The sequence below is a fragment of the Littorina saxatilis genome, linkage group LG8 (genome assembly GCF_037325665.1).
Source record: "Littorina saxatilis isolate snail1 linkage group LG8, US_GU_Lsax_2.0, whole genome shotgun sequence".
Classification (NCBI taxonomy): Eukaryota; Metazoa; Mollusca; class Gastropoda; order Littorinimorpha; family Littorinidae; genus Littorina; species Littorina saxatilis.
In genome coordinates this window covers 65,625,746-65,639,500 of record NC_090252.1, presented here as the reverse complement: position 1 = coordinate 65,639,500, position 13,755 = coordinate 65,625,746, and the positions used below count along the sequence as shown (strand labels likewise).

Here is a 13,755-nt window from a genome sequence, read left to right as displayed (position 1 = left end):
TGTGACACAAGCGTACATACCTTACATTGAAAATATATATGTGCATGCACACACATACACACACACTCTCACACACATACACGCAAACACACACACACACACACACACACACACACACACACAAACGTTCTTTAAAAAAAAAAAAAAAATTTTCCCCTTACACCTGTTCCTTGTCCTGGTGTGCTCTCACGCCGCCCCGTCCCTGTACTCACTGCTCCATCCACATCTGAATTTCGTTCCGCTGCCAGACTTGTCGATTTTACAGACGCTCCAGGGAGGGATGTCGCTGCGGTAGGCTACCCTCGGAAGTGCTGAGTCACTTCGACGGTGTTCAGTAGTGGGTCTGTGTGAGGATCCCCTCCAGAGAGCAGACCGCCACCACGTCCCTCCGTCGACCCCCCAGAACGTCACACGTTGAAGACTGACAGCAGAAGTACTATTCAGGGAAGGATGGAACAGGAACACTGAGACCAAGGTCACCATGAGAGCTCCGGGCATGAAGGGCCACAAGAGCAAGGACAATTTATAATTTTGGATGATTAATGAGATGAGGATGATTATAATGATGATGCTATGGATTTCCAATTTTGGTTTGAGACTACGTGACAGGGCAGCACTCTTCGCTTACTGTCATAATATATCCTGGTGTCAACCAGGCCCGAGAACTGCAGCACCTGCGGTGTTGGTCAGGTAAACAGAACCTGAGCACCCTCAAAGTCGCATTCGTTAAGTGAATGACACTCGGCTGTGTGATTCCAGCCTTCCCATAGGAACCACAGCACTTCCACTCTGGGTAGGAGCCGACCGCAGCCCGAAAAACCCACATGACCCTGATGGGATTCGAACCCACGACCTCCCGGCCCACAGCCCGATGCGCTAACCACTGCGCTACGGGGGCCGGTTCTTTTAAATTACAAAACTAATCTAGAGCTCGGTAATTTTTTTTTTTTTTTTTTTTTTTTTACAAGAGAGACTAATTTTTTTTAATTTTTTGTGGTAGCTTTTTCTTTTTTCTTTTTTTCTTTCTCTCTCCTCTTTCTCATCTCTCTCTTTGCTTTCTTCTTCTTCTCTTGCTTTTTATTCTTCTCCTCTTTCTTTTGTATCCCAACCCTTGTTCCTTGCCCGTGACGGTATGCTCCCATGTACCGCCCCGTCAGTCCCAGTCTTCGGCGCTGCTCCATCCTCATCTGATGCACAAACCACTGCGCTATGGGGGCCGGTTGGAGGGACTAATCCTAAATGGCTGAGGAATCGTCTGTATTTACTATTAACTGTGCAGCAAGACTAGCCATCCATTGCGGGATGTACACATTTTCTGGTAAAATAGTTAATTTGGCTGGTATCGATCGTGTCCGGTATATTTAGGCAAAAAGACATAAAGGAAAATCTCTGCCACTGGTTGGCCGCCATGTTACTTTCAGAAGCAGTACACCAGAATGACAGTTATTCGCTGACTAATGGGTAAGTGGATGGAGAGTACGTGGTAATCTTGAACTTTAGCGTGTTAAATTCATAGCTCAGAATCCAGTGACACTTTACGGTAATCTTGAACTTTAGTGTGTTAAATTCATAGCTCTGTACTAAACACACGCCAGTAATACAGCACCCTATACTCACGTGACCTTCCCTTCCCCCGTCGCGATATAACCTTCGTGGTTGAAAACGACGTTAAACACCAAATAAAGAAATTAAAAAAGACTCACGTGACCCCCCGCGGGTAAGGGGGAAGAATCTGGATGACTTGTCCTACAAGTGCAGCGTAACCTCAGGGATGTTGCTACAAATTCATACCTATAGGACAAATGTCCTGAGTTCTACAGCATCAATAGGACATTTGACCGCTTTCAGAAAGTGTAATAGGACATTATGAATTTGCGCCAAACAGCTTATAACACATTCCATGGAATTGTTCCAAAGTCATGCGCCCACACACACACGCACACACACACACACCCACGCGCGCGCGCTGTAGAACACACACATAATATAGTAAATACATCAACACAGTGTGCATATAATGTTGTATTTGTTTAGTTTCAAAGAAACCACAAAAAAGAAACCAACATGAACAACTTCAGAGCTCTTACTTTGATTACAAACTGCATGATTTGGATAAAAGTTGAAAAACAAAATGATCGGTTTGATCTAATGCTGATCTTTTGCAGGCTTTAGTTTTTTTTCAGCGGCATAATTCAGTGCTTCGTCTCGTATCGAAAACAAAAGCAGACGACAAATTTAGTCAGTTGGAGTTGTCTCCCGTACTCCTGTAGCATGCACTGATCTAAAATTAATCCACTATATACCCAAACTGCGCAAACCGACAAAAGAAAAGATCCGCACGCGGCACTGGCAACTTCAGTGTCAGCTGAACACGAGAGCGTTCGGTCTTTTAGAAGATTTGTATCTTGAAATGAAAATTAACGAATATCGCGCTGTCCGAAGGAATGGAGTACATATCGGACAATGACCACGCTCAGGCTAAAACGATAGGACATCTGACCGACATGCGGCAATGTGAATCGGACATTTGGGGATTTTCATCGTTATATGTCCGATGTCCGACGCCTAACGACATCCCTGTAACCTACAGATACAGATACCCGATGCTCCCCAGCATGTCGTAAGAGGCGACTAACGGATTCTGTTTCTCCTTTTAGTTTTACCCTTGTTAAGTGTTTCTTGTATAGAATATAGTCAATTTTTGTAAAGATTTTAGTCAAGCAGTATGTAAGAAATGTTAAGTCCTTTGTACTGGAAAGGGCGGGGATATAGCTCAGTCGGTAGCGAGCTGGATTTCAGTGTATCCAGTTGGCCACTGTCAGCGTGAGTTCGTCCCCACGTTCGGCGAGAGATTTATTTCTCAGAGTCAACTTTGTGTGCAGACTCTCCTCGGTGCGCACGAAAAAGATCCTGTTATCCATGTCAGAGTTTGGTGGGTTATAGAAACACGAAAATACCCAGCATGCTTCCCCGCGTATGGCTGCCTAAATAGCGGGGTAAAAACGGGCATACACGTAAAATTCCACTCGTGCGAAACACGAGTGTACGTGGGAGTTTCATCCCACGAACGCAGAAGAAGAAGAAGAAGTACTGGAAACTTGCATTCTCCCAGTAAGGTAATATATTGTACTACGTTGCAAGCCCCTGGAGCAAATTTTTGATTAGTGCTTTTGTGAACAAGAAACAATTGACAAGTGGCTCTATCCCATCTTTCCCCGTCGCGATATAACCTTGAATGGTTGAAAACGACGTTAAACACCAAATAAAGAAAGATACTCACGTGACATGTAAAATTAACTTCAGACTGACTGTTTTTTCACCAATTTCAAGCGGTACAATTATCTTGAGGGAGAAAATCATGGCAAGATCTTGCAATTGAAGCAGATTTGTTATGTAATTCGATCGATTTTACCCCAAATTCGCACTGAGCGGTTACATCCCTTGAATATGAACAGAAATATTTTGCGTTGAACTTGAAGCTAATTTCAAAGTCAAAATTTTATCATCACAAACTAGAATCCAAGTGGGGGGGGGGGGGGGGGGGGGTCATGAATAAATCGAATTTGGGGGATAGTCACAATACATGTCACTTGAGTATCCAGGTTTTCCAATTGCTTCGTTGCCGGTGGATTTATTTGGAGCACGTGATGCGCACAAAAAATATTGGCGGTTTAGAAGTGTCGTCTGCGCAATGATCGCGGCGGCTTTCTTGACCGCCACGGACGACCACGCACGTTGTGAGACGTCATTCGTTAGACCTCAATAGGGTGCTGTATTTACTGGCGTGTTACTAAACAAGCCAAAGAACTCTCGTGAAAGTAATTGACGGATTGAGCTCCAAACTTAAGCATAATTAATTAATTTAGTTGTTTGATTGACGAAAATGATGCCAAAAAGCTAACGTTTTCAACCAAGGGACATCATTTACACGACAGAGTTGCGTCCCCAGTCGCAATTCACGGATAATTCCGTCTTCGATGCATGTAAACGAAATGCAATCGTACACAAAGGTACAGTTCTTTCCGTGACTTCAAAGGGATCTAAAATAACTTGTTTTACTTACAATTGCAGGTTCTGCAAATTTTGAGGCTTACATGCCTCTAAATTCTAAGCTATGAATTTAACAGTAACACGCTTCTTCCTCCTTTCTCTTCGTTCATGGCCTTAGACGTACACTCATGTTTTGAGCACGAGTGGATCTTTACGTGTATGACCATTTTTACCCCGCCATTCAGGCAGCCATACGCTGATTTTGGGGGAGGCTGTGTATTTTCATGTTTCTATAAGTATAAGCCACCAAACTCTGACATGGATTACAGGGTCTTTTTCGTGCGCACTTCGTCTTGTGATTGCGTGTACACACGAAGGGGGTTAAGACACAAGCAGGTCTGTACATAAGTTGACCTGAGAGATAGGAAAAATCTCCATTCTTAACCCACCAGGCGGCAGCGACCAGGATTCGAACTCACGACCTCCCGATTAGGAGGCCGACGTCTTATACGTTAAAGTTCAAGATTACCCGCCGCCATAATACTTTTAATATATATCATAAACAGCTCAGTTTAGGTTCCTATTGATATTGATGATCAGAGCTAGGCTATAGCAGAGGTTCACACTCTCAGCTGCATCAGTAGAACATCAGACAAATATAATTATCTATTCTACAGGTTTATTCACAAGAGTGGAGCATAAAGTAAAAGCAACATACAGTAACACTCAGTGATAGTATCTATCAGAGCTTAGCAGAGTCTGGCCAAGGAGCAGATGGAGGTCGTTTGTAAATATTTACAAAAGAAATAGGCAACTTTTATATAACGCACAATAAGAAAAGTTGTTCAGGACGATTACAGTTGTTATATCTTCTGTTAAACTGGCTTGTTTTCAGCTAACGCAGTTTCAGCCCTGTACACATACATTTTCATCAATCAAGAGTAAAAACCTTCACATTCGAATACCCGAAAGCCAGACGCTCAATGTCACATTTTAATGTATTGGATGGAATTCTCTTGCTTTTTTGAAATAAACGTGCACCCTGCACAGGTCAGTTTGGTTGTTCATTCAAGGTTGAAATGTAGTATTTTGGTTATATTACTAAAAAATGTTTGAGGGTAGAGCAAAAATGATAGCACTTGACCCTTTTACGCATTCACAAGATAGTGCTAAAACGAAAAAAATATCTCATTTAAAGCCACTCGTTTTTTTTATGGTTCTTTAAATTAAGATATGGAGTCCTTATTTTATGCTTCAACCCTATTTTTGAGTCACTTGAGAAAAAGTGACTCTATGTAATCGGTCAGTGTTAGTCTGTCCGGCCGGCCGTAGACACCACCTTAACGTTGGACTTTTCTCGGAAACTATCAAAGCGATCGGGCTCATATTTTGTTTAGTCGTGACCTCCAATGACCTCTACACTTTAACGATGGTTTCGTTGACCTTTGACCTTTTTCAAGGTCACAGGTCAGCGTCAAAGGAAAAATTAGACATTTTATATCTTTGACAAAGTTCATCGGATGTGATTGAAACTTTGTAGGATTATTCTTTACATCAAAGTATTTACATCTGTAGCCTTTTACGAACGTTATCAGAAAAACAAGGGAGATAACTAGCCTTTTCTGTTCGGCAACACACAACTTAACGTTGGGCTTTTCTCGGAAACTATAAAAGTGACCGGGCTCAAATTTTATGTGAACGTGACTCATTGTGTTGTGAATAGCAATTTCTTCCTGTCCATCTGATGCCTCATATAATATTCAGAACTGCGAAAGTGACTCGATCGAGCGTTTGCTCTTCTTGTTTATACAAGTGCTGAATCTCTTGTAATTCTACAGCGCATTGCACAGGGATCAAACGAGAGCATCAGTGCCATGATCAGTCACGGACCATCAACGCCTTAAACAGTGAACAGTCCCCCTGTCAGCGCTTTGCACAGGGATCAAATGGGATTGTCAGTGCCATAATCAGTCATGGACTGTCAACGCCTTGAACTGTCAACACCTTCTCTTTCACACAGTTATGAACAGGCATGAAAATTCTCCGTATTTTCCGTATTTTTGAAAAAAATAAACCGTTTTTTTTTTTTTTTTTTTTTCTTTCTTTTTTTCCCTAGTCATAGTTATAGTAAAATAGTTTTAGGGCCATGTTTGAATCCAATTTTAAGGCTCAGATAGCCCCAGATTGCACCAATTGCACCCTTGAAAAAAAAATTTCCGGGGGGGGGGGGGGGGGGGGCATGCCCCCGGATCCCCCTAGAAGTCTTGGCGCTTCGCGCCTGCGGAACTTGGCGCTACGCGCCTGCGAAACTTGGTGCTACGCGCCTTCGAATTTTTTTTTCAGTATTTTTTTTTTTTTCAGTTTTCATGCCTGATGAACCTCAACGTCTCAAGCTGTAATAAGTCAGGGATCGTCAACACTTGAAAATTAAACACTCGGGGACCACAAGGGCACAAGCCGTGAACGGCCACAGACTGTGCCTGTTAACTTCAACATGGAGGACGGGAACGCAGCAGTTCCACCAGCCTTCAAGATAGAGATCGATGTGGCAGGAGAGGCACTGCAGTGTTGGCATGTGGCTGAACCGCAGCCAGCAGGTAAGGCTAACACAAACACTCAGACACAATAACTTGAATAAGGAACATGCATGCAACTCATTTAATCATCTGCAATAATCATGTGCGTTTCATGCCGATTGCTTGCTCTGATTCTTGTTCAGTTATTGTTCCACTTCCAGTGACTTCTTTCTACAGACCTGCTAACCCATAGCTTTCGCTGTATTTTGTACGCATGATTATCTGGCATTCGAGCAGTACGGTCGGTGGAGAAAAAAAAACGATGAGAAAAATGTCTAGGCTACTTTTTTTCGCAAGCTCATCCCGAAGCCGATCCAGTATTTTGACACATGATTACAGTTTTTGAGTCACTTGAGAAAAAGTGACTATGTAATCGGTCAGTGTTAGTCTGTCCGGCCGGCCGTCCGTAGACACCACCTTAACGTTGGACTTTTCTCGGAAACTATCAAAGCGATCGGGCTCATATTTTGTTTAGTCGTGACCTCCAATGACCTCTACACTTTAACGATGGTTTCGTTGACCTTTGACCTTTTTCAAGGTCACAGGTCAGCGTCAAAGGAAAAATTAGACATTTTATATCTTTGACAAAGTTCATCGGATGTGATTGAAACTTTGTAGGATTATTCTTTACATCAAAGTATTTACATCTGTAGCCTTTTACGAACGTTATCAGAAAAACAAGGGAGATAACTAGCCTTTTCTGTTCGGCAACACACAACTTAACGTTGGGCTTTTCTCGGAAACTATAAAAGTGACCGGGCTCAAATTTTATGTGAACGTGACTCATTGTGTTGTGAATAGCAATTTCTTCCTGTCCATCTGATGCCTCATATAATATTCAGAACTGCGAAAGTGACTCGATCGAGCGTTTGCTCTTCTTGTTTCAGTAAACATTGATAGAAGCATTTGCTTTAAACATATTGGTAATAGTAGTTATCGTTAGCTGTGGCTGTGATATCCACATTTATCAGTCACAATGTCGAGAAAGGAGAAATCATATGATTAGTTTGTGCCTTTTGACAGTATCTGTGATGGTTTATAGGAGGCTTACTGTGCCTTTAATAAATGGTAACACACAAAAGGGAGGGGGGGGGGGGCATTTTCTGAGTTTTTGTAATTTAAATGCATGTTTCATTGTTTGCAGGATCATGTTTTCTATGTGGAATTTGGTATAAGGCTGTCATAAAAAAGGCTTATCAGAAGACATGATACATTAGGTAGTCTAATTTCTAAAATTATTACATTTAGTGATGTAAAGTCTTCTTCCACAACACTGGCTAGTGCTGAAAGCTATGTTTAATCATTAGACAAAACTTGTATTGTTGGAGATGTATTTAGATTAATATTGTTGGAGTTGTATTTAGATTAATATTGGATATGAAAATAAGGCACACAAAAAATGTTGGTTTAGGGTAACTTGACCAATAACAATAGGGTCGGTATATCAGCTTTTTATTTTTTTGTATGATTTGATTTTGATTATGTTGATTTTAAAGGACGTTACTTCCCTTGGTCTCGGTATGGTTTGCAAAATGTGTCAAAAATTGGGTTCGGCGTGAAAATATAGGGTTACCCTTAACCAACATATATTTATGTTTGGTCTAACCAAGTTTGCTTTTATGGATGTCTCTTGCTTTCTTTTGCAGTGCAGGTCAGGGTGGATGTGGCCACAGAGAACACAGCTAGTATGCCTCTGGTACTGACACTGGAGGGACAAGCTACAGTCAACACTCACAGTGATACCTGGCTGAAACAAGAGATGCAGACAGCAGAAACAACGACTGCAGTCAACACTAACACTGATACCTGGCTGAAACAAGAGATGCAGACAGGAGAAACACAGACTGCAGGCAACACTAACGCTGATACCTGGCTGAAACAAGAGATGCAGACAGGAGAAACAAAGACTGCAGTCAACACTAACGCTGATACCTGGCTGAAACAAGAGATGCAGACAGGAGAAACAAAGACTGCAGTCAACACTAACGCTGATACCTGGCTGAAACAAGAGATGCAGACAGGAGAAACAAAGACTGCAGTCAACACTAACGCTGATACCTGGCTGAAACAAGAGATGCAGACAGGAGAAACAAAGACTGCAGTCAACACTAACACCTGGCTGAAACAAGAGATGCAGACAGGAGAAACACAGACTGTAGTCAACACTAACACTGATACCTGGCTGAAACAAGAGATGCAGACAGGAGAAACACAGACTGCAGTCAACACTAACACTGATACCTGGCTGAAACAAGAGATGCAGACAGGAGAAACAAAGACTGCAGTTAGTTTGCACAGTGAAGTGTTGCTGAAACAAGAGATACAGACACCAGAAAAACAGACTGCACTAATTACTTACAATGACACCTGTCTTGTACAAGATATGCAAACACCAGAAACACAGACCGAAGTCAACACACTCAGTGATACCTGTATCTGTATATTACAAGAGATACAGGCACCAGAAACACAGCCTGAAGTCAACGCTGACAGTGATACCTGGCTTGTACAAGATATGCAGACACCAGGAACACAGACCGAAGTCAACACTCAGACTACAGTTGAGGCTCACAGTGATACCTGCCTGGAAGAAGAGATGCCGACACCAAACACACAGATAACAGTTAGTGTGCACGATAGTGTAGATATTGATTCTAGTATCAGAAAGTCTGGTCATATAAACCTACACATGTTAACATATATTGATCATCCATGCACAGAGTGTGGTGCTAGTTTCACCAGGGCTTGTGCTTTGAAGCAGCACATGTTGACACATGCAGGTGCGGTAGAGAAAAAGCATGAATGCACCGAGTGTGATGCAAGGTTCACAATGCCTGGTAATTTGAAGCGACACATGTTGACACATACAGATACACGAGAGAAAACGCATGCATGTTCAGAGTGTGGTGCAAGGTTCACACAGTCTAGTCATCTAAAAAAACACATGTCCATCCACAGAGGAAAGAAAAAGCATTCGCTAACAGGAGAGAACAGTCTTGCTCGTACAAATTGCGTTGCCAGGTTGTTAAGATCTGCGACTAATAAGAAACAAATGATTACACATTCAGCAGAGAAGAAGCATGCATGCAGAAAGTGTTGCGCTACGTTCACACTCCCTAGTACTTTGAAGCAACACATGTCAAAACACACAGGAACTAAAAAGGTTGCATGTGCAAATACCGCAGCTAGGTCGGAAGTGTCTGGTACTTTGACACAACCCATATCTACACCTACAGGCGAGATCACAAAAAAGCATGCATGCACAGAGTGTGGTGCAAGGTTCATAAGTTCTGGTAAATTGAAGCAACACATTGTAACCCATACAGGAGAGGTGGACAAAAAACTTGCAGGCACACATACAGGGAAGACAAAGCATGCATGCAAAACATGTGGTGTTACCTTCACACTGTCTTGTAACTTGAAGCAACACGTGTTAACACATACAAGGGAGAAAAAACGTATGTGTAAAGAGTGTGGTGCTATGTTTACACGGTCATCTTCTTTAAAGGATCACATGGTAACACATACAGGGAAGAAAGATCACGCATGTACAGTATGTGGTGCTAGGTTTGGCAGGCGTCATGATTTAAAGCGACACATGGTCATACATTCAACCGTGATCAATGTGTCATGTTGCTGGCAACTAAAAATGAATACTGAATACTTTTAATGGTCATTTTTTTTTTACAGATGTTCTCAAAATGATTGTCTTCTTATGAGAATATACACTTAGAATTGCCTTGTTTGCATAATTTTATTAAGTGTGTGTGTGTGTACGCGTGCGTGCGCGCATGTGTGTGTTTGTGTGCGTGTGTTTTCACTTACTGTTCAAGACTGACAAATTTGTGCCTAATTTCATCCTGCTTTTTGATTGCACTTGGCTTACTATACTTTTGGAATATGGTTAGATGTGTGGAAGAAACTCACCCCTGATTTACAAATAAAGACTCGAGACTGTAACCTTGACCATTTATCTTCATTTGATAGCGTAGGTCACTTTCTCCCCCTCCCAAAACATGACAGTGCATGTAGCCAAATGGCTTCCTTGATAAAAACCCACTTAAGGAACTTCAGGGATTTTTCTGGGACATGTTGATTGTTGTGAATAAAGGTTAGGAAAGAATAAAAACGTACACATGTTGTAATGGAGACATCAATCAATCAATCAATCAATGAGTCTTATATCGCGCATATTCCGTGGGTGCAGTTCTAGGCGCTCTGCAGTGATGCCGTGTGAGATGAAATTTTATACGGCCAGTAGATTGCAGCCATTTCGGCGCATATTTACCTTTCACGGCCTATTATTCCAAGTCACACGGGTATAGGTAGACAATTATTAACTGTGCCTAAGCAATTTTGCCAGGAAAGACCCTTTTGTCAATCGTGGGATCTTTAACGTGCACACCCAATGTAGTGTACACGGGGGGAGGTTCGGACACCGAAGAGAGTCTGCACACAAAGTTGACTCTGTGAAATAAATTTCCGCCGAACCTGGGATCGAACTCACGCTGACAGCGGCCAACTGAATACAAATCCAGCGCGCTACCAACTGAGCTATATCCCCGCCCCATATAGGGTGTCTCCAAAAAAAGTACTCAAAAAGACATTGAAACAACAGTACCGAGAAATGAAAAGCTAAGAGTAAGAGAAGGGACAATGAAATCCGAATGACAACACAGTGGTTCCAACAGGATGGAGCCCCACCACATTCTCAGAGAAATCCAGAACATCCCACAGGAAACATTCCCCAATGTAATGAACAATATGGCAATGAGGATGCAGTCTGTCATTGTAAAACGGGCTGAATACATCGATCACGTGGTTCGAAGAAACGGACGATCTCAACTATGGCATTCCATTTGTCAAATAATTATTTGGATACTTTTTCATGTTTTTTCACCAGTTTTAGCTAAATAATCATTATTTAGAAGCTCATGTGCTAAATAAGTAATTGTTTATAAACAATGTAAAACAATTCTAAATAATTTTTTTTTTACGTAAACCATTCATTATTTACCTAAACAATTCATTGTTTACGTAAAATGATTCATTGTTTACGTAAATAATGATTTATTTAGCAACATTGCTGATTGTTTATAAACAATGTAATATAAGTCTAAATAATACATTGTTTAGTAAACAATGAATTTTTTACGTAAACAATGAATGGTTTAGCCAACACATTTTCCATTATTTTAGGGGTTTCTAGGATTCGCTTCTGAACTAAGTTTTATGTCTTTCAGTGATTAGTATAATTGAATACAAGGTCTCTCCACACACTCTTATCTTAAATAGCTGTTGTTTGGAAATAAACAAATTTACGAACATTTTCTGATAAATATAGTTTGGAGATACCTTGTATTGAATTATAGTATATACACAAAGAAAAAAAATGAAGCTTAGAAGTCAATTCTTGATTCCCCTAAATAATGAAAACTGCTTTCCCTAAACGAAAGCAGTTTTCATTATTTAGCGAATCTGCTAAATAATGCAAATTTACAAACATTTTCTGATAAATAATGTTTGGAGATACTTTGTATTGAATGATAGTATATACACAAAGAAAAAAAATGAAGCTTAGAAGTAAATTCTTGATTCCCCTAAATAATGAAAACTGCTTTCCCTAAACAATGAATTGTTTAGGGAAAGCAGTTTTCATTATTTAGCAAATCTGCTAAATAATGCAAATTTACGAACATTTTCTGATAAATAATGTTTGGAGATACCTTGTAATTCATTATTTAGCGAATCTGCTAAATAATGCATTATATAGGTAAACAATGATTTATTTAGCAACTGCTCACTTTATCCACCCAAAAAATATTATTTTGTGAAATAAGTGATTATTTGTGTAAACAATACATTATTTACGTAAACAATGAATTATTTACGTAAACAATGAATTGTTTACCTAAACAATGAATGGTTTACGTAAACAAAAAATTATGTAGAATTTTTTTACATTGTTTATAAACAATTACTTATTTAGCACATGAGCTTCTAAATAATGATTATTTAGCTAAAACTGGTGAAAAAAACATGAAAAAGTATCCAAATAATTATTTGACAAACGGAATACCATATACTCAACAGAAAGCTGTGAACTGGGGACAAAACTTCTATGAACTGACTACAATATCACACAAAAATGATTTCCATAAAGTTACGGACTTGTCTGTAGTATTAAAAGAAAATCGGGTACTTTTTTTAGACACCCAGTATATGGTGGGTGCACTACACATACAGTCAAGAACTACAACCGCACATCCACATGCACACATGTACACTCTGTGTGAGAGAGAGAGAGAGAGAGAGAGAGAGTGTGTGTGTGTGTTCCTTCTCACACTGTGTCATACGAGTATAAAAAAAGTTAATTAATACATTAACCGCAATTAGCGAATCAACAAAACTAGTCCCTAATGGATCAAGTTCCGTGGGATTTCATGAAGAGTCAGCTTCTTCTTTCTTCTTCAGCGTTCCAGAATTGTCAGGTTACGTGTGAGCTCGTTTGCCCATTTGGGTTCCTCACACTATACTCTGAGAACATAGTCAGCTCACTCCGCTTTCGTTGAGTAGGCATGCTGGGTATTTTCGTGTTTCCATAACCCACCAAACTCCGACATGGATTACAGGAGCTTTTCCGTGCGCACTTGGTCTTGTGCTTGCGTCAGTGTACACACGAAGGGGGTTAAGTCACTAGCAGGTCTGCACACAAGTTGACCTGGGAGATAGAACAAATCTTCACCCTTAACCCACCACTGAGGCGGCAGCGACCGGAATTCGAACTCACGACCTCCCGATTAGGAGGCCGACGTCTTACCACCACGCCACTCAGTGCGCCCGTCTGAAGAGTCATCAACACTAACCGCAAAAGCATGCACCCAAAACACCTAAGTTGTGCTCATGCTTAGATGTAAAAGATATTTACAATTTAGACACCACGATGATTCCCTCTTTCCAGATCAGAACCTTGCCGCATTTTAACGGTTAAAATGCGGCAAGGTTCTGATCAATATAATCCATCATTCATTGTCATCTTTGTCAGTCCTTAATTTATCTCTAATTTCCCTCCGTCTCCTTTTACTGACCTTTCTCTAATTATTGCCAGGATCACTTTGAATTTGTAAAATGTGTATGCACTTAAAGAGACTGATTTATCGAAGCTCCAAATCAGTTGACGGTGTCATTT

General features: G+C 40.8%; 1 protein-coding gene across 1 annotated transcript; it reads left to right on the top strand.

Annotated features, from left to right (window-relative positions):
• Positions 1–362: 362 nt before the first annotated feature.
• LOC138974417 (zinc finger and SCAN domain-containing protein 2-like) lies at positions 363–10,236 on the top strand. The gene is made up of 3 exons (XM_070347132.1): positions 363–1,461; positions 6,352–6,587; positions 8,213–10,236. Exons 2-3 carry the CDS (start codon positions 6,485–6,487, stop codon positions 10,234–10,236), a joined length of 2,127 nt encoding a protein of 708 aa, XP_070203233.1. The 5' UTR covers positions 363–1,461; positions 6,352–6,484.
• The last annotated feature ends 3,519 nt before the right edge of the window (positions 10,237–13,755 follow it).

Excerpts from the sequence above, each read along its gene's own strand:
- LOC138974417 (XM_070347132.1), top strand. The coding sequence starts at position 6,485 with ATGGAGGACGGGAACGCAGCAGTTCCACCAGCCTTCAAGATAGAGATC. Across the intron at positions 6,588-8,212 it reads GGCTGAACCGCAGCCAGCAG|TGCAGGTCAGGGTGGATGTG; the intron begins GTAAGGCTAACA and ends TTTCTTTTGCAG.